The sequence below is a fragment of the Fringilla coelebs genome, assembly GCF_963513975.1.
Source record: "Fringilla coelebs genome assembly, chromosome: 1".
Classification (NCBI taxonomy): Eukaryota; Metazoa; Chordata; class Aves; order Passeriformes; family Fringillidae; genus Fringilla; species Fringilla coelebs.
Window position 1 is genome coordinate 66235406 of NC_140028.1, and position 21959 is coordinate 66257364.

The following is a 21959-nucleotide window of genomic DNA, read 5'->3' on the forward strand; positions in this document are numbered from 1 at the left end:
TGAAGTCTGCTTTAGTCAGAATGACTAATGAAAGATGGCCTAGCTACTGTTTGTCAAACCCATGCAGCGATATTTGCAACACAATCAGCCTTTTAAAAGCAGAGGCTTATGTCATCAAAACTTCCTTTGAACTTTTGGATTCTTGTTAGAACCACAAAGCATTGTCATGCTGTTGCAAAAAGTCATATTTTAATAACTGTTAAAACCTTTGAACATAAAGTTTAATAATAACATTTGCAGGAATTAAATACTTCCATCGAGCGTCGGTACTTATGGCCTAAACCCGTTAGATGTTCACCACCTGCAACCTAAACTGGGATTGGGATTTGCCTCAGAACAGGGGCTGATGACAACAAATACTGAAGAGATGTAGTTAGTAACAGTAGAAAAAAGGGCTCTGTTCCAGAGCCTAAAGTTTCAAAGCATAGGCCTGAAGAGGAGTGGAGAAATGGGGCAGAATGTGCCACCTGTGTTATCAAGGGGTTTTTTCCCCATCTCCTAATAGTTGCTACTTTTTTCAGGAATGGGGATCTGTCTCAGGATTCACCACTGGCAGACAAGGATTAGCCAAACTAAAAGAGAACATGTGCTGCAAATAGACTGGGGGAAGAAGAGGGAAGCAAATGTAGGCTGAAGCTGTAAGGAAATGGTGAGCATTAGTGGAACAGGAGGGCACAAAGGGCAGGGAACTGAGAGGCAACCCATCCTACCTGCCCCACCAAATCATTGTGGCACCCGTGTTTCTGCTCAAGCTTCTTGTATGACCTGTCCTGCTGCCTCAGGAGTCTTCTCAATCTGTTGGTCTGGATTTGTTTAGAAATGCTGGCCCTCATAGGGGAATGATTATTGCATGTGGCTGCGCAGTGCTGGTAGTGGTTGACCACACTGGACTGGAGGATGCAGAGGCTTACAGGGTTATTAGGACTTGGCCAGGGCTGTGTCCTTCCCACTGCACCCTGCAGTGGTGTGAGGGGTTGCTTCCCTGTCTGCTCTCACATTCCCTTCCTGCAGTGCTTCTCCTCAGCTATTGAGGAGGCACTAAGCACCTATGGTTGCTCTTAGTGGTAATGTTGGGGGACATGCAGCAAGCCAGCTTTCTCTGTGATTCTTCTGCTAATAAGTTATTACCATGAGACTTGTGGTTTATTCCTGAATGTTTTTATGAGCCTACTTCAGAGACAGAGTTAGTCTTTTGAATGCTGAAGCATTTTCTGCTCTTTAAATCAACAGACTCCTTCCACTTAAGCCACCAAAACTGTATTGAAATGCTTGCTTTTGCTACAACTGGAGTACAATTGCTGGGGGCTTGTGCATGTAAGGTACTGATTTTCACTTCTTTTTTCCCCGAGTGAAAGATTGCCATAGACCAAATGTTTAAACAGTTCACAATGACACCTATAATCCTGATGAGCAATTTGGCCATCTTTCACTACTAAGGGCAACCATCTCTGTGCAAAACAGAATATCAGGTGTAAGTGAAGAAGTCTTGTATTTTTCTTGAGCGTAGTTTGGGTTTTGCGGTTTTGTTGGCTTTGGTTGTTTTTTTGGGTTTTTTTTTGGGTTTGCTTTTTTTTTTTTTTTTTTTTTTTGCACAGGAATGAACTAACAGTTAAAATCTTGACTTTTGCTCTGTGTGCAGTAGTAGCTTTTTTTATAACTAGTGGTCTCAAAGCACTATACAATAAGTGGAATTTCTGAAACTAATTGTAAGCATGTTCTGATTTAGATAAAGTTTTCCTTATAGTCAAGAAAGCCAAAAATCAAACTGTTTACAGTTAGTAAGCCACAGCATCAGAGTTCTGATCCTGCACATTTTCTCAGATCAAGCAGTTAATCAGAGACTGGAGCTCTGAGTGCATACATTTTGCTCATTGTCTCTACAATGAGCAAAACAGTATTTTATTGTTCCATGATGCAACGTGCAAAAGAATATAGCAGGGTGAACTAAATTTTGCGTATACTGACTAAATGAGAAGGATTATGTCAGTCCTGAACATGTAATAAGTGTAATCTGGGCTGCAATGAGTTAACAATGCCTTTCCTAACATAGAAGCACAAAGGTGAGGCTGTGCTGACCTCAGTGCAATCATTTAATGGCTGTAGCATTCATTTCCACTAATGCTTTCAGTGTCAGTGGAGGATCAAAGAGAATCTGGCTTTCTGCTGGCAAAAGTTCTGCCTGAGAGCAACACCCCTCCCTTCCAAGACCTATTTTGCCGTTTTCACATATGCTGCATTATGTTGGTTCTAACTATTCTGCATGCTTCCTGTTACAGGATTCCAAACTGCTCAACCCTTTAATACAATATCCAATCGTGCCCATAAGCTCTGACTCACAGTTTTCAAAAATTAATATCTAAGGCTACCACAAGGAAGTGATACCCTGTCCTGCTCATACAGCAGACCTAGGCAGAGACAAAGCCCTAGCTCTGGGCTTTCTACAGCGTTACCCTGTGAATTTTATAGCAGCCTTGTCAGAAAAGCTTTGTCAAAGCAGAGCACTGTAACAGGTGCCTTGGGATAGTCTTGTGGTTAGGCAAGCTGGGTGTGACCAAGTTCAGAACTGGAAGTTGTGGCTTCATGTTGAAATTCTATGAAATCTCCAGCTTTTAACTGAGAAATAGAGTTAACAGTAAAGCCTAGTTAGTTGTTTAGAAGTTATACTAATCTCCAAACACAAAAACTTCTATACTGACACCGAGTGACCTGAATGCCTCTTTCTGTTTAAAGACTCTGATCAGCCTTCATGATGGATTAACTAAGCACTTCATTGGAAACCCAATAATCAGTGATCATCATGAGGCTGCAAAAAGGGTGCAAACAGAGCACATTCCCAATTAGTACTGTCTCCATGTATGTGTTACTTCCAAGGGGCTAATCTTCAAAAATCAGGACAAAGAAAAGAGAAAGAAATCAATTGTGAGGGACCATATTTTATATAAAATGTGAATGGAAATGAGATTTTCAAGACCTTACATTTATTGTAAGATCAGAAAACTGTGTTCTGTCATCTGTTTTGATGGGGAAAACTAGATTCAATAAGGGATTGAAAACAACTATTTGACATAAACAATATATGAAAAACAGTGAGAGAACTATGCATAGCAATCAATAGAAATAAATTGCTCTGTAAATAGATAACAGGAAGCTAGAAATATTAAGGAAAATCCATAGCAGATATTTTCTACATATACTTGCAATAAAAAATAAATCATTGTGATGGCATAGTTTCTCCTAAATTGCAATTCATAAACTGTTAAAATAATTTTTAAGAAGCTATTTGGTGCAAGGTTTTTGTTGGGTTGTTGTTTTGGGTTTTTTGGGTTTTTTTTTAAAGTGACTTCAGGAGATCAGCCAGGAACATTGCTCCACTTTATAGCAACTGTTCTTTTTTTCTTTTTTTGTCAGTGGTGCTTTGTTCATCTGGAAGAAAATGTTTAATGTGTAACTTATTTGGCAATTAGTTTTGGTAAAATCATCGACTGGCTGAAAGGTGTACAGTTTCACCTGGGGATGTCATACACTATACACCTGCCCCAGTCATGAATAGAGAGTCAGGGCAAACACACTTTTGTAGTGCTATAGAAATATATGCCCTGAAGCCAGGGCAATGTGTTTAAATTGGACAAAAATTCCTAGTATATAAAGCAGGGAGCACATTAGCATGCTATATTTCATGAAAGGCTTATTTTATAATTTTCTACATATTTTTATTTCAGTACTACTTGGTAAGTAAAAATCTTTACAGTTCAGTTTGAGCTGAAGTTTTTTCTATGTAGTTTCCCATTTCACTGACATCCCACGAGTAGCATTTCAAACAATCTAACCAAAGTCTGCCTTACCAGTTTTGAATGTAGGTCCATCCTAACATGTGCAGTTTTATTTTGCCATTGGAGCAATATCGGAGGTCATTTAATGCTCTGCAAATTGCAGAGCTGTAAGTAGAAAAATTCATTGTGAGTAGTATGTCAGGAAAAAATTACTATGAAAACAACATAACAAAACAAAAAACCCAAACAAAATCCTACAGTAAAACAACAACCAAAGCAAACAAACAAAAAAACCTCAACAAACACATTCCTTTGGCTACGATTTTTTTCTGTTGTTTTTTTTATTATGTATATGTCAGTGTATCTGGCAAAGCAGAGGATTTGTCAGGAATGGTTTTTACACAGGAGAATAGTCCTGTGTTCTCTACCCCTGATGACCAGCCCATTCCCCACCTTTGGCTTTGGGCCGTGGTACTTTGCATTGGCCACACAGCATCTATGGCCAGCTCGACGTGATGCAGGAGTATTGTACCCCAAAAAGCGACCTCTGCTATTAGCAGCAATGGAAGAGGCATCGAGAGAAATCTGAGCTTGAATTGGAAAATTTTCGGGGAGAGAGATTTCCATGAAGTATTTTAAACAGCACGCCTCAACAGGAGGGTACACTTGTTGCTGCCCCACCAAACCGATCCGCCAGCGCTTCGGTAAACTTGTTCCTTGCGGGAAACTCCTCCCTGTGCCGGCCCCAGTGCCCGGCTCCGCGGCGGCCGGACCGGCCCCGGCGCATGTGGGGCAGGCGGGGCGGGAGGCGGGCGGAGCGGAGCGGAGCAGACGGGCCGGGCCGGGCCGAGCGGGCCCAGAGCGCAGCGCCCGCGGAGGCTGCGCTGTGCCGGGAGCCGCGCTGCTCTCCGCGCCGGGCCCTGCATGCCGGGGAGCTATGGCCGGGGAGCCGCTCTCCTTCCGCGCCTTCCTCGACGCCCGCCCCGCCGGCTGCGAGTACGGCTACGGGCACGGCGACGGGCTCAGCGCGCTGCGGGATCGCGAGTTCCCCCGGCTCCGAGGTAGCGCGGGCGGGCCGGGGCGGGCCGGGGGCGGGGGAGGCCCGGGCCATTCCCGGCTCGGATCGGCGCCGGGCGGGAGCGCTCTGGAGCGAGGAAGCGGCGGCAGGGGCGGGGACGCTGTCAGCAAGTGCTGGGCTCAGCTCGCTGCAGTGATTTCTGCGGCACGGTGAGGAGACGAGAGGCAGCTCTCCTTCTCCCTATCGTCCCTGTCTTCCTCCTTCCGGCACAAATGCGTCAAAGGTGCCATGGATTCAGTAACAGGATTTAGATATGGAAATGAAGAAGGGGGTTGGGAGGTGAAGGAGAGACTTTATAATAGTAAATCAACCCATTTCTAGTGAAAGCTTATCGTCAGACAGGTGTTCGTGAACTAGTTTTACTCTTATAGGTTACTATCCCCCCAGAATTAAACATCCCTGTGCATACTACTTCAAATATAGTCGTAATGGTTGTATGATTATATGACAGTAAATTGTCCTATTTAAAGAAGTATCGATGCTTATGGTATTGGCGCTTCAAAAATCTTAGGACAAAAAGCCCCAGGTAGAGAGTGGAGTAACTAGCATCAGTTTGGATGCCCTATAACTGTTATTTGGGCCACTCTTTCTCTTAAGAGGTTTGCGTTACTGCTCTTTTTCTTTTTGTAATTTCACCAAATTTTGGTGTTTGAATACAAGAGTGGGCTTTCTGATGCACAAGCGTTTAAATTGAATGGGGGTATACTTGGCCTCTACAGGAATGTGAAAACAAACTTGAGCAGCACTTTAAAGAGCTTGAAGATTTAGTAAGTCAGTATCACAGTGTGTTATTAGACATAGTAGTTGCATCAGTGAAAGTTTGAACACCAAAAGTTGCTTGTCCAAAATTTTGGTGTAAATTCTGAAAAGTGACTATTTTGTTACTGAAACATTGTTTAGGCCTTTAAGCAGATGAGTTTTTAAAACTCCTGAGAATCAGGCTCATTTCTCAGAAGCTCCCCAGTTTTGAAATAAAGTGTATCTGTTAATGAATGATGTCTGGTGGATTAGTCTGGTTCCCAAAGGGAGGTTACTGCAAAGGCAGAGCATTAGGAGTTTTCCTCCATTTGAAATTGTTTTTGCTAATGTCTTCTGGGTTGTGCAGCCTGCTGAAATAGGATGTAGATAAATTAGAATATTTCTAGAAAGAGATGAACAAATACAGGGTATAAAATAGAATCTTCAGTAATGTTAGCTAATTGAAATTACATAATCATGTGATCACCTATGGTAAGGTGACCTAGGTTGCAAATTCCTTCTGATTTCCCCCTTGGAATTTTAACATGTTGTCCAATTAATGAATTGTCATCCATTCATCTTGCAAGCTTGTCACCTCTGTGAAGAAACTCGCTGTCTGTGAGGAAACGTAACTGATCAGTGTGTGCATGTGGTGTCCTGTCTGGGACTTCTTGTCTGAAAACCAGTGACACGTTCCTGGTCAGGAACTGGTGCCTTCAAGGGATGCCCGCAGTGCTAAATGAAAGGTGGCCAGGGACAGGTTGCTAGGCCTAGTGTCCCCTGCCTAACACATCTCTTGGTCTCAAAGCTGACTAATTGGACTAGTCCAGGACAGACTCCAGGAGCTGGCTGACAGCAGAGCAGTGTGGACAAGAAGCGTACTGCTTTTATTTATTTATTGGCCTCCTTTTATTTAGCCGTGTGTCCTCACTTGCCAAAGGTCTCAACACACTGATGCTGATGTAATGAAAAGTCTTCTAAAGCTCTCAATTTTGTTGTCTTGCAGAAACAAGGCAAAGGGTGGCTAATGAACAGGTTGGTGGCGGCAATAGTAAATAAAGGAACTTTCTCCAAGTGGCTTACAAAAATTAGTATTTAGCTGCTCAAGCATTTTTAGTGGCCTGCCAGAACATGCAGGCTGTAGGTTGAGGTAGTTTTACATCTCTAGTGGCCTTAGATCAACTCTTTGGGTAAGTCCTGACTGTACAAACAGTGATTCACTTTATGAACATCTACCTGTTCATGGTGTTGATCTCCCTACTGCACAAAGCTGCTGTAGTTTTGTCCCTTCCTGTACAGAGGAAACTTAACTAGTTCCACCGGGGAAAAGAGAACATGTGCTGTTTTAGGGAGTTAACAGGAATCACAGAATCATAGAATGGTTTGGGTTGGAAGGGACCTTAAAGTTCCAACCCCCCACCATGGACAGGGATACCTTCCACTAGACCAGGTCACTCAAAGCCCCACCCAGGCTGGCCTTGAACACCTCCAGGGATGGGGAGTCCACAACATCTCCAGGCAACCTGTTCCAGTCCCTCACTCCCCTTATAGTAAAGCGTTTCTGCTAATCTAAACCTTCTCTCCCAGTTTGAATCCATTCCCCCTTGTTCTGTGAGTACATGCCTTTGTCCTAACAGTACATGCCCTCTCCCTCTCTCCTGTAGGCCTCCTTTAGGTACTGGAAGGGGCTACAAGGTCTCCCTGGAGCCTTCTCTTCTCCAGGCTGAACAGCCTCACTCTCTCAGCCTGTGCCCTGTTTATGTGGGGCATGCCTTAAAGATATTTCGGTCATTAAAACTAGTTAAAAATCCAGATTTGCTGCTCACTTTTTGTGTGAACAGAATTTTTTCAGTCCCCTTCTAGATACCCATGAATTAAGCCTAAGATTTGATTTAGGAAGTGTCATCTTTTTATGAGCATCAAGTGGTAATCATTATTGCATATCAATGTATTCACTCTTTCCTGATTACTAATATTTTGTGGCATCTACTAAGGACATATTGTGCAAATGGTATTCTCTGGGGCAGGGAGAAATCTTTTCTGTGTTTCACACCGTTGCTTACATGGTGCTGGTGCTTCTGTTGTAGCTTTAGTGTGAATAGTTGCACAGGTGCCTGTTGAGCAGAAGGTGCAACAGATGTCTGGAGGGAGCACCAGCTTAGCTACCAGGCATACTGTAAAGCCAGCATTTCTCAAAGGTGGTCCACCTGTGGTTGTATCAAGTCTTGGGGAGTTTCACTCTTAGCTCCATCAGAAGGAAAGTAAGGTTCATACTCAGTGTGTTGGGGATTTCCCCTTCAGGTTTTGTGAAGAGATAAAAAGAACTACTTTACTTCCTTAAATCAGCAGGGGTCTGTCTGTTTTGGCACAGAAGACTTAAATTTTCCCTTTTAAGCCAAAGTTTATCTTCGCTTCTGTAATTCAAAGGCTGTTAGCTGATGACTAGAGCAGCCCTTTCTAAAAATATATGTGGAGTCTGTGAAACAGATCGCTGTTTCACAGGCAGCAGCGTATGTGCAATATGTGACCTTGACTTTAATCTTGTGAGCAGTATACCCTTATCTGCAGTGTAGGATTTTAAATTGTGCTTTAGAAACGGATAAAGAAATCAGCAGGAGTTTATAGGTTCTGTTGTTAAGTAATGGGGATGAATATGCTTCTGTGATGTTTATCATAGCCAGGAAAATACCAGCTTCAATTCGTATCATGGTTTTAAAAAAGAAAAAGCTGACATGTGATTTGGACACAGCATTTAATCACAAGATACCTTTCCATTTTAAGTTGTGCGCCAGTATTCTTGTCTAATATAGCTGTGGTATTTCAGTGGGAGCTTTCCAAGAGCAGTAAGGAGTGGATATCCATCCTCCAAATAAAAAACAGCATGTAATAGGAATTGGGTATTCTTTAAGGGCTACTGACTATTTGAAGATAGTCTTTAGGTGAGCTTGAAGCGGACTGTCCCATTTAATGTCAAGTTGGTCACTATCCTGGACTTCAACATCATGCCTTACCTTAGTAGTATGAACATTTGTGATATGTATGATTGCATGCAACTAACTAATAATAATGAAATTTGTCTTTTAAATAAAAAAGAAAGGCAGTCTGAGCTTTGAGTAGCAGAATTAGCCTTAGTTTCTTGGAGACTCAAATGATGTCCCATGAACTGCTCACCTGTATGAGGGCTTATTGTACTGTCCAGTTAAGGAATAGCTGGGTTTTGGATCTGACCTTACACAAAAATAAGTCTTTTTTACTCATATTGCTGGTAATTATTTGTGTGATGACTTTTCCTGTGAGTATGAGAATGTGAAAAGCAGATCTCTGTGTGCTGCAGTTAAGTCCTCAGCAGCTTGGTTAGCTAAGTTCATCTCTGTCCTCTGAGAATAGAAAAGTCTGTTTGGTCACCTTTAGGTAATCTATTTTTTTTTTTGGGTGAACTTCAGAAGTAAGAAATACATTCTGGTGTGTCAACTCAGAGTAATTTTGTTGATAGGTAGCTGATGCTCACACTTTATGAAACTTGTGAGGATGAGTGGACTGTGAGCCTCAAGAGTCGTGCTCACCTCTTGATCACAAATTAGACTTGCCTTGTCAACCAGAAATTCTACCAGTCTTGTGCCTGAGGCTTTTTCTTTATTTTGGAAAAAAAAGAAAAAAAGAAAATTTTTTGCATCCTAAAATGACTGCTTTTGGGGGTGTTGGTTTGCTTGTTTGTTTTGTTTTGCTTTGCTTTTTGTAAGACCATTCTGTTCAATCTGGTAGCTCTCTTCTATATGTGTACCTGTTACTCTGCTGATTTCCTAACTATTAGTAATTTTTATACGTGGAAGAATCTTTTCCGTTTGATCTCATTTTTTTTCTTATTCTTGAAGACTAAGTGACTGAGTTTTCAGCAAACCTTTAAGTTTTTTGAGCAGTATTGGGCTTTGACCAAGGAGGTAAATTTGATCTTATTCTGTAAAAACCAGTTTGATAGTGAGGGATAAATTTATTTTAATTAATCTTTCACTGAAGACTATCATAAACCAGAAACAAGTCATGTGCCATTTTATGGTCAGGTGCAGTGCTTACTGTGAATTGCCTGAAGCACACCCACCCGTTGCTGGCCAGAGTTGAGACAGCATCTCCTGGAAAGGACAAATTTATTTCTCCCACGTGCAGATACTGGCATATGTTAATGTTAATCCAGTGCTTGCCTCTCCCACACAAAGGCAGCAAAAGCAATGTGTAGGGGAAGGATGAGGCTGCTTTGTTGTCTCACTGGAAGATCTTGTGTAGCCTAGAAGAGATGCTAATTGTGCCGGAGAAAAAGTCTGTGTTTCCTTATCTCTAGTTCATTCTGAACAGAGAAAAAATCTTCTAAACCTTTCAATTTGGTGTTTAAAGCTGAGAGCTCCTCTTTCTACCACTGTTGAGGCCCTTTCAGTCTCCTCAGTGGCTGTGAGATCTTTGGTAACCTGCTCCTGTTCTCTGTAGCCTCTCCACCAGAATATGATTTGATTTTGTGAAGTGCCTATTTATTTTTATTTAGAGGGGAAAAGAAAGCAAAAAAATTATCAACGGAAGCTGCTGTTGGACAGTTGGAAATGCTACAAGGCATCTGGGAAGATACATTCAGTGGGTGGAGAAGGTATTGTGAAAAGAAGCTGTAGAATGGGAAGTGTAACTGCACAACTAATGACAATTGTTTTGTAAAAATAAAACATACATATGCTCGTGTAAAGCCTTAACGCTTCCTGGTGATTTCAGGTCAGCAGCAGTTATCTACATAAGCTCTTATCTAAAGAACTGATGTCAAAGAGGAAGCATGTGTTGAACATAGAGGGTGTTTAGTCCCAAATGCAGCAACAAAATCCGTGTGTTAGTTTCAGATGTTTTCCTCTGCCTACAAAGAAGTAAGAAGTAGTGTTAATGAATTCCTTACGTTGCATTTCAGGGTTCATAAGATGTCTACTCTGTGCAGGACTGATCTTTCAGTTGCTGTTAATGATGGACATAGCTTTAAATGAAGAGTAGGCAATGATATTGTCACTGTAATATTTCAGAATGGAGAACAGTTTTAGTTACTTTGAAGTTTAGTCAGTGGAAAAAAAAGAAATGTGGAGCAGGAAAGCGAAGTCCCAAACCCTATAAACTTGATACAGGTGACATGAACTCCAAATATTCAGTGGTATTTTAGAAATAAATAGTTAATCAGTTGGGAGTAGATTCTTTACAAGAAGAAATAGTCATGTATAGACATTAGATTTTTTAAGTCAATATGTAGATGTGAGAAAATATTAGATTTGGGAAGATAATTTATGGAACTCCACAGATGCTGCAGGGTATCAGCCACCCATTTTCTAAAAAGTTGCACTTTTAATTAAAAGATACATTATCTTCTAAATTAATGCCTGTACAAGATGTATATTAGTATTTGAAAGTGTTGGAACAGGCAGATGTTCTACTTAGAAGAGCACAAGATACTTTTTATCTCTTACTCAAAAACTGGAAAACCACTACTGTCTTTTTCCTACAAAATAACACATCAGTGGTGCTTTCTGCTGTAGGCACAGAGTTTGTGGTGATTGGGAGTGGGGCTGCAGTGGAGCCTTGTCCCCAGTGGGCTACAGCTGTGCGGGACAGGTGAGCAGCATTGAAGGCAATGGGACCTGGAGTGCTGAGGCGTGCTGACCAGTCACAGAGGGCACACAGGCGTAAGGCATGTAAGATGAAGGGTATAAAAGGTTGGGCTGAAGAGCAATAAAGGGCTGCAGGTGCTTGAAGTCTTCTTTGTTGTTGGTTGTGCCTCTACCATTTGTACCAGCAGCTTTCTTCCTTCTGTTGCCTTTGCGTCCTCTTAGATTCTTCTGTTTGTCCTTTTGGGTTGTTGTGATGTTGCTATATGTGAGATGCGTATTGATTTCTTCCCAGGCTATTTCTATATGTTTTTGTATGATCATAGATTTTTTTTGTTTTTACTGTTAAATATAAGGTTATTTACTAAAGAGTGTTTTTATGTATGTTTCTAGCAGAAGTGATCTGCTTCTGGTGTTCCTGCACTTATCTGGAATTTCTTTTTCCAAATCAGAACCTGGAATCTGATGCCCTTGAAATTTCCATTAGATGTTAGGGTAGGAATTCCCATTTCTGCACTGCTTGTTAGAATTCAGGGGTGCTTCCTGTATAAGGACAAACAGACAAATGGAGATGTGAGAGGTCGGTTTTTGTTGATTAGCTTGATTCATTGCATGCCTGGTATCAGAGAGATGCTGCAGAGGCATTGCTTGGATGTGAAGTGACTGTCATTGAATTTAGGAAAGCAATACCGCAGAACACTGCATAGTAAAAAGCAGTGATATGAAATTGATAAATGTGTAGACAGCACAATATGTCTGGACAACGGGAAGCCAGTAGGATGCTTAACTCAGAGAGGAGATTTAGGAAGTAGGATGAGCATCTAAATGCCTCAGGCTTTTTATAACTCATAGGTCTTGGCCCAAGCCATCAAGAGAGATGTTTTCCTATGTGCAACACTAAAGTACTTTGAAGGTGGGTGGTTTTCTTGTTTTTTTTTTGCTTCCTGAACTTGAAAAGGGGACTGAAACAAAATGATTATACCAACCCCAAGCTTGGGGTTGGTATAATTATTTTCTCTTCCTAATCATGCTATTAGTGTTACCATGTCTGCATATTGAGAACCATTGACTGATTTCTGTCACAACTAGGAAAATTTGGGTGGTGTCAAGACAGAAGGTGTGGGACAGTGAGGTCAGAGTTACAGAGAAACAGGTATAGTAGGGCAGGGAGGTGTAAAGACAGGCCACAAAGCATTTAAAAGTCAGAATTAATTAGTTTCATTGCTAGTGAGTCGAGTTGTTCAGCTCCTGCCAGTATTTGTATCAGCCCAGATAGATTCTGTGCCTTTGTGCTCTTTGCCCCTTCACCTTCTGCTCTGCTGGAGAGAAGTGATGGTCTGTGAGATGCCTGCAGTGGGGATGTGACCCCAGCTAGGCAGCTCTTGGGAGAGTGGTATGCAGGAAAGTGCGAAGTTGCTCTTTTTTTTTCCCCCCAGTAGGTGAAATACATGTATTAAGCTGGGAGGCAAGGCTTACTCCTCCGCAGTCTTTTATTTCTCCTTCTTGCTTTCAGCATTGTCCTGACTCACTCACAGTTCCTTGTAGCAGCCATGGGGAATATGGCTTTCACATGAGAAGTAAGAAACAGATGTTTCTGTGCTCATTCAAATTAGTCCCTGGAGCACAAGGATCTAAAATGCTTTTAAAAGAAAGCTAAGAGCATGACTGGACAGGGGTTTTGTCACGGTTTTCCTAAAAAAGAGAGATGTGATCACAAGGATGTGATATTTTGGTGACATCGTTAGCTGTGAGGGATGATTATACAACTTAGCTTATTTCTTCTGCCAATATGCAGAATAATGTTCCAAATTAAAATTTGGAAAGATGACAGGAAGCTTATTTGAAGAAATATTCATTAATTAAATTAATGGTGTGTGAATTATTTCATTACTGCACAATTAAACACCAAATATCACTGTGTGTACCCCTTTGCAAACTTATGAACGGGTCAGGTGAAGTTACACAGTCATCAGAAAGTTTCTCCTGTAATTTCTTCCAGAGGAAGAAATTGTAGCCCACGATTTTTCACATGTTTATGTTTGTGCCACACAGCACATTACAGATGTCATAATTCAGTAATTTGGAACTGATGATATCAGCAACCGGCTCCAGCATATGTTGCCTTTCTTTAGAAAAAGGGAAGAAAAAAAACTTTCTACTGCTGTTGAGTAAAATACCCTGTTCATCTGCTGTGCCATACATTTCCCAATTTATTGACGAGTGTAGCTTATTAAATGTGTCTCAGAGTTGCATTTTTATTATTTGTATGCCTGCCTATAAATTATTTTAATGTTAAATGGTTAGAATTGTCTAAAAACACAATGTTACTTGGCTGCCCTGGCAGAATGCAACTTTCTTTAAATCTGTCATCGTCTTTGATTCATCACACACTAGGAAAATATTTCTTGTATATTTAATCAATTTAGGCGTGTGTAAGCCCAGTGAGCAGGGTGGCATTTCTTCTCATAATACCTTCCCCATTCTCAACTCTGATGGACAATTTGCTTTGATAATGCACCTTGCCTTCTCATGAGACTGGATAAAAAAAGATAAATGAAAGTGGTTACTTAGCAAGAATTCCCTACATAGCAGACTGAACGGCTCAAAATGAAAGACTGCATGAAAAAAAGCTTTTACCATCCACAGGCATGTTGCTTTCTCCTCCATACACACAAACTTGCTGGTATTGCTTAGCTGGGAAGCTGACCAAACTAACGTTCAGACAAAACTGCATGTAGGTAATTGCACTCTGTTGTTGGTCATAGAGTTTGCGTTCACAACAGATGAACATTTGATTAATGAGTAAATTACTGAAGAATTGAAATTGGCTGCTCAGGGAGGTGGCAGAGTCACCATCCCTAGAGATGTGGAAGAAATGACTGGATTGAGGCACAGTGCTGTGCTTTAGTTTACAAAGTGGGGATTGGTCACAGTTTGGAGTTGATGACCTTGGAGGGTCTTTGCCAACCTTAAAAATTCTATGGTTCTTTGATATCATGGAAGGTTGTCATGAAGTGTAGCAGTATAGTAATGTTCCTCTTCCTACTACCTTAGCGTGGATATTTAGTGGCTGGTACAATGCTGCCAAGACAGCCTGATATCACAAATGCGGGAGGACTCTTTGCCCTTCTAAAAAGGAGATCATTTAATACCACTGTAGGTGCATGAAAATATGTGCCATTTAAATTCATCAGAAGTGACTTGGACTACATAAGAAATAAACTAAAAACCATGAACGCAAACTCTATGATTTGGGTAGCATGAAATTACATGCAAGAGACATTAAAATGCAAAAGTAACCTTTAAGGGATGACTCAAAAGGTGTACTTTTAAGATGGACTAAGGAAGTAAGTGTGTGACACCTCTGAAATACACTGCAGCTCACTTTTTCTGGGGACAGAGCAGCCCATATGGCTGGGACCCACAAACTCCTTTCCATTTAGTTTTTTCCATTTCTGGTGTGGCTGAGGTGCATGTCCCTGACAGACTTTTTTTTCTGGTAATGAAATGAAGCTGTCTTTTTTACAAATTGTTAGCTTTTTAGTCTCTTTCCTTCATTCCTCCCTCCCTCCCTTCCTCCTTCCCTTCCCTCCCTCCCTCATTGTCTTTGATATAGGCGGTCTTGAAACCACAGCTATAAATCTGAGGGGTTTTTGATAAATGAATTGTGGATTTCAGTGAAACTATTCAAAATTCATGCTCAGGTGAAACTCTCTAAACTGGAATTTTATTAAAAAGTCATAGCACCTGCAGCTTTTTCTGTCCTTTGTCCTTCAGGGTCACTTTCAGAATAATAGGTTAACTTGTCTAATGATCAGAACGTTAATGATTTGTTTTTCTTCTGCAGAAAGAGTAAAGATTCTGATTCTGGTTTACATGGAAATTTAGCTTTTCATCAATTAGAATAGCAGCTATTGATGTACTCAAACATAGCTAGTGGCTCTACAGCATGGAGGAGACTACCATGCATTGAAGTTGTTCTCCTATGAACAGAATGCTGCAACTGTAACTCCAACATAAAGGAAGTCTATTCCTTGGGAAGCACCTTTTTTCCTTTCAGATACCAACAATTTAGGATTTGTTGATGTTAAATATTTTCCTTGAGAAAGGCCAATCAAGAGTTCAAGCCACTTCAGTTACATTCCTCAAAGCCTCTGTAAACATGCTGAGCTGAAGAAAGGGGTAGGGCATGAAGAAGGGGGAACGGGGCAGATGTCTTGGTCAAAAAATAAGCTTTTAAAATATTCATTATTCCCGTCACAAAGACCTGTTTCAATAGTAAGTTCAAAAGCTTATTTTAAAGTTGAGCTTTAAACTTTCCATCCTCTATTTCTGTAGAGGCCTAAGTATATTTTTTTGGAAAACAGAATTTATACTGATCTTTAGTCACAAACTGCAGATTGGAAAGAAATTGGAAAGTGTCTGGTCTTGTCATTTATTCTGTGAATGAGTGAGAAAGACATGATGGGATTGTTAGGAGCTGCCTCATGTCCAAGCTTGGTGAAGCTCATCTGCAGAGCACAGGAAGCATCCCTGTGCCACAGGGCTGTGGAACCAGGGCTGCCTTCTAGGGAGCACTGACATGGCCCCAGCTTCTACTGATCCACTGGGAGAGACTGGAGGACAGGAGACAAACCCTTCATGTGTCACTATGGGCAGCCTCCTTGAGATGTAGGCTGTGTAAAAACAAATCATCCCTCCATTCCTTGTTTTTCAATATCAACTTGCCCAGAGGATGAGTCTACTCCAGTAAAATGCTCTCTAGGGGATTGAAGCCATCTACTTCTCTCTTACAACTCATCCTCTTGGTTGTCCTTAGAAGCCTGTAATAGTATGAGGTTGAATACTTCATGAATGATGAAAAAGTATAGATTCTAATGAGTCAGTTCATTACTTTATTTTTGTGAGTTTCCTTTCAATCTGGTGTTTTTCAAGGGCTGGAGAAGTCTTCCCCTCTCAGCCCCCCCAGTGTAAAATTTAAAAACACCAACTTTTATTGGAATATTTATATCCTGATTAGTAATAATGAAAGGCAAATCAGACTTTTTAGATCATGGGTGCTAAAGTTACCCATTTAAAAAAAATTTATGAAACCCTCCTTTCCTTTGGATGTTGAGTTCACAGTGTGTAATGCTTGTTTGAAGGCACTCAGTTGATTATCCAGGCTTTGCATCCCTGAGCATGACAGCTTATGTGAGATTAAAGGGCTGTTACCATCAAAACTTTACTCAGTTTTTCTTTTCATTTCTGCAAGTACAGAGAAGGATAGGTGTACTTGTAAAGTGTCACAAGGATTACACTGCAATGCTTTCTGGATAAACTTCAGTCCCCCTGAAGTGGGGGAAACAACAGTACCAAATAATCACATGACAGCTGTCATGTCTCCAAAAGTGTTTTATCAGAGTGTTAAATCTGAGTGCTGGATACCTTGTGGATACTATTCAGCCTCTAGTATCCATCACTTCTGTTTTCATCCATTCTAGTTGTAGGAATGTGATTAGGCACTAACCTAATCAAGTAGCTGTTAATTTACAATTATCTCTCCTCAGTCTTACATGTGCAATGATTTATAAAGAGTGAGGTATGCAGAAATTTTGGGGAACAGCTGTCTTTGCCTAGTTCTCACTTCTTCAAATGCTTCCTAAATTTTATGTTTAGAGAATGTATTGTGTATTTAAAAATTATTTGGATTGTTACATGTATTGAAATAGCATGAGAAATTCTCAAATCAGTAAAACTGGTATTTATAATAAAGTTATAAAAATCTTCTAGGTGTGAGGAGTGAAGCATGGAAGGGAATCTCTTGAGTCTTTTACTTTAGTATAAGAGATTCTGTGTGTATGTGGTGTTTGCTTGATTGGTTGGTTTGTTTTATAATCTAGCTACAGAACTTGGGGTCGTTCTAGTCACTACCTATATCCTTTTTTTTTTGTTTGCTTTGTTTGTTTGGGCATTCTTTTTTGTTGTTGGTGGTGGTGGTTTGTGGTTTTTTGTTTTGTTTTTTACTCTAGATTGAATTTCGCCTTAGTTGTAGAACAGAAATAGCTGATTCCAGAGGAGAAATCTTACAGTTTAGGTTCTTAATTCAAGTGAGATATAGCCAGTGTTGCACATGTGAGTCGGCTTCACTGCACTGTGTATTCCATGTGGAATGATTCAGAAGAAAACAGCAGTCTAGTCTAACATATAGTCTCTGGATATATGTTGGCTGGGGTTCCTCTCTTGTCGACAGTAGTATATTAGAAAAAAAGAAACACTAGAGGAAAAAAAGTCATATACGGAAGAATCTATTCTTATCAAAACTGATTGTTTCTTATTGTCTTTCCACTGAGCAGTCATTACAATGCATATATATCCAAATTAGACAAAAAATATAAATAAATGGGTGTCTCTCTCTAAATCGGTGAATTTTACTCTCACTGGGGTGAGAACACACAGCATCATCTTTCGTAGCAGAAGGAAGAAAACTGTTTCAAATTGGAAGGGGAGTAGGGGAAAAAGAGCACAGAGTAGGCATGGGAAAAAATTTGCTGTTAATACCTTTCTTCTTGTCTCTCAGTCAGAAGAAATGGAAAAAGAAAAGCCCTGTAGTTTGCTCTGTATTAAAAAATAAAATACTCTGTATACACTGTGCAATGACTGATCTCACAAGGTTCACTTTATCCTAATTTTCTGTGGAGGCAAAGTTCCAGATTTCTGGTGTCTGTACTAAATATTGAGGAATACTTGCTTTCTGTGTCGAAACAAACTTCCTCAATGCAGTTATCTCACATGAAACCAGCAATCTGTGAAGCTGATTGCCTCAGCTCATTCTCAGTTTACTATTGGGGAGCCATTAATTTTGTTATGGTGGTAATTATATGACATAATAGGAATTGTTTGCATTCCAGTATTTATGGCACAAGTTTGGAAAGGAGTTTTGGGAAGTAAGTAGATCTGGAATGAAACATGTAGAACCAGTTGTTGTATGCACTGAGTTAGATGCGTTCTTTGAGTTACCACTGTTTCAGGGTATTGTGACCCATATTTTTTTCCCATTAGTTGTTTGAATTGTTAATAGTCTAATTTGAAATGTGGTGGGCAGATTGAGATATCTTACTGAACCAGATTTACAATAATTGTGATCTTACAGTTCCTTAGAAATTAGATCCTTCTTGAGGTAGCTGTAACTAAGGACACAGATGAGGGCATGCTAAGATACTAATTTTAAAATTAAAAATTTTACTTAACCAGTTTGATTTTGTTGTTCTTTTGCTTAGAGGTATGCTCCTTTCCCTTAGAGTTTCCAAAGCCCTGAGCCGTACCTTGGCCTTTCTGTGCTCCTCTGGAACTTTTACTCACTATTTTAGAAAGTGGTGTTGATGTATTTAGGTTTTTCCTGGTGAAAACTGTTCATGCAGTTTTGCTAAAATTAAACCGAATTACAAGTTTATTTCATCTAAATAAGTAACTTTAGAATGCAAGTTATGGGAACCAAATGTAGTATTCTTGCCTTAAACATACTTGATTTGGGGGAATATGATAATAAAATGTCTGGAAGCACAAATTCAACAAAAGTAGAAATTTTGAGGATATAAAAAACTCATTACAGAAGCTCAGTACTATTCTGAGATGTTACCTCTAGTTATAGCAACTCTATACCTCTAGTCTAGTCTGAGGATGTATTTGAAAATTAACTTTGAAATAATAGCAAATTACTATTACTTTTACAATTATGGTAATACTGTTCATTATTAATTAGGTAATTAATTATTATAAATAATTCTCACCTCACTTAAAATTCCTCTCTATCCTTGCTTCATGTTACGGAATCAGTTCCTGAATTTCTTCGCTTGTGTAACTCTTCATGTGTCACCAGACATCCTCTGCCCATGTAATGATGAGGGTGTTCAGCCATCTGGTTTGTACAGCATCTGTAGAAATGGTCTGTAAAGAAAGAGCAGCCTTTGGCCTGCCTAAGGAATTCCAGGAGCTGTAGCATTTCTGTGTGACTGTGCTAATTATGGAGGAGGCTCCACACAGGGAATTGCTACCCATACTTGAAATCCATATGACTGTAGTCACTTCTGGAAGCGCATATGCCATCTGTAGTTTTTTCTAGGTAGCATTTTCAAGTGTTTTGTCTCAGAAATTGAGTAAGATATATTACATGAATGTTGTGTCTGGTCTTGTCATTTATTCAGGTATTATACAGTTTGTGGGGGAAGACCTTGATTTTTAAATACATCATGTTTTCTTAGATGCTCTGAGGCAAAGTGTAATAGCTGGTGTTGGGGCAGAGTTGTGAATTTAAGCTCAGACTTCTGAGATTAGGGAGACTGAAATATTTGTTTTTCCATGCAGAATATTTTACTACAGTTAATGAAGCCATTTGTATTTAGTACTTTGAATCATTTATCATGAAATTATAATTCTCTTTAATTTTGAAAGTCATTAGTATTGAAAGAAGACCTGTGATTGAGATAAATTATATTCTGACCTAGTGAAGCTGATAAAAACTGGGAAGATGTAGTAATTGCTTGTGGCTGGGTCCATTAAAAAAAACGAAGAATGGTGAAACTCATTTTTGTAGCCAAAGATATCCAATGTAAGATTGCTACCAAAAATGAAATTCTGTATGTTTATATCAGTAGTGTCAGGCTCTCATTGGGTTTTTATGATACTCAGATATTTATCTCTCTTGGTACTAACTTAAATTGGACTAACTTCACTTGTGCCCCAAATACTACTTTCATTTAAACACAGAGCATTCTGATAAACAAAGATGCAAAGGAGTAGTTGACTGAGTAGACTTTCATTGAGCTGAGCAGGATTTGAACTCAGTCCCCAGTAGTGGAATTCTATGATGGATGCAAATTTATTCAAATTAGAAGTGTGCCTGAGTCAGCAAAGATACTCACTGGTAACTGTGGTTAGCGTATTGTTACCGAAATTGGTTTTGTTTTTGTTGAGTGTTGATGATGTTCTGTAGATGTTGATTTTATTTGAAAGCAGATGTGATAGCTTCTATGTTATGACTTTGCCAAAAATATCAAAATGTACAATTGGAGAAGCGCTAGAGAAGAGAAAGTGGAAAAGAGCTGTAAGGGAAGAGAGTCTTGAGGCTCACATCTGCTTTTCCTTATGTTCTGCTACGAGAAGCAACAGGAAAACACTAATTATCCTCTAAAGGGGATACTTATTTACATATATTCATATACCCATGTCAGCACTGCGTACACAGGCACATTTGTTCATATTTTTAAATAAGATATGTACAATATGTGTGCAATATGTGCTAGGAGGAAATAAAGAATCACCTGGATGCGTAAACACACACCTCTGGAGCAGTTCTTCATTTGAGGTAACTGACTCTAGTAAATTGATTTGTGTGATTTTGAGATTCTGTTACTTTTGCCTGTTATTACAGCACTCTTACTCCTCTTGTCTATGGGCTATTACAAATATTGTACTTCTAAAATTGATACCTGGACTTTTAGAGAGTGCATGCATACCCTAGAGACTGAAAATGTTCTGTAGGTGCCAGATGAAGATACAGCTGTATAAGCAGTCCAATGCTTTTGATTAAAGAAAAGAAAATTTCACTTGTTTCAAAGGTCATTTGGGCTTCTGTGAAGTGTAGCCCAGATCTTTAACTTGGCCTGGAACCAGAAAGACAACCAATGCAGTGTGTTTAGGAAGTGCTGGTTATAGTGTATTTGTTAATGGTTTAACTCAGATTTACTCATAATTACTTCAAAGGCTCTGGAAACCTTGACATGTGGTCTCATGTTTGAATGGAGTTTGTTTCTCTTTGCAGAGTTGAGGTCTCTGTGACCTAAGGCAAAGTTCTGCTTCGGTTATTCACTGTAGTACAGCAGAAATGCAATCAGACTCTGCATGGGGTCCTTTCGAGTCACTGGACTTTGGAAAAGACTTTTTTTGTTGGGTTGCAGCCCTTTGAGTTCAGAGAGCCTGTCCTCTGAAGGTACAGTATCTGTACCCTGTGCAATGTAATGTCTCTTGAAGGGCCACAAACTCCTCCTTCTAAAAATCTTTATGGCAGTGTCAAACAGGGGATTGTGGTAGCCCAAAGTCAGATTCAAAGTAATCACCAGACTTCCAAAAGTTGTGTCACATGCTAGCCATTCTTTAAGAAAGATGGTTGTAAATTACATGTTTGTGCCAATAGCTCAAGAGATTTATAGTTTTCTTTTAGAAAGCTTTAATATGGAGATTTTTGAAAAAAATTGAGTATCTGGAAGTTGCATGCTATTATTTGTATTTAAAGCAGGTCTGTTAAGTAGGATTTCTATCATATACTGTTGTTTTCAGACCTACTCATTAGCAAGTTGGTACTTTTGTCAGAACTAGTTAACAAATCTCTACAGTTGACAAACTGTTTCAGAATTAAAACCTTTGGTTTCCTATACCAATATTTTTTGATAAATGTATTTTTTCATTCCTAGAACATTTCTGAAAATGATTGTTGGGTATTTGAATCTATGCTTGGGAATACCCCTAAGAAATGGAAGACAACCTGTGGAAACTAATTTGGGTTGAGTAAAATAAGGTAGTAACAGAATATTTATGCCAATGTTTAATTGCATACCTATTAAATTTTATTTACAGAAACTTGTGTCTGTTAGATTTTTTTTTGAGTGAAAACAATTTTATTTTCCAATTAGGAGATGATTTTTGTACTGAAGTATTACAATTTTGTGGAGGTATCAAAAAATTACAGTCAGTCCTCAAAAAATTTACAAAATAATTCTT

General features: G+C 39.7%; 1 protein-coding gene across 1 annotated transcript in view; it reads left to right on the forward strand.

The window, feature by feature from the left end:
- Positions 1 to 4606: 4606 nt before the first annotated feature.
- Positions 4607 to 21959, forward strand: part of MOCOS (molybdenum cofactor sulfurase) — a 208182-nt gene continuing 190829 nt past the window's right edge. The window contains exon 1 of the mRNA XM_084210992.1: positions 4607 to 4831. Coding sequence (XP_084067118.1) covers positions 4708 to 4831 — 124 coding nt within the window. The 5' untranslated portion in view covers positions 4607 to 4707. The remainder of the gene's footprint in view (positions 4832 to 21959) is intronic.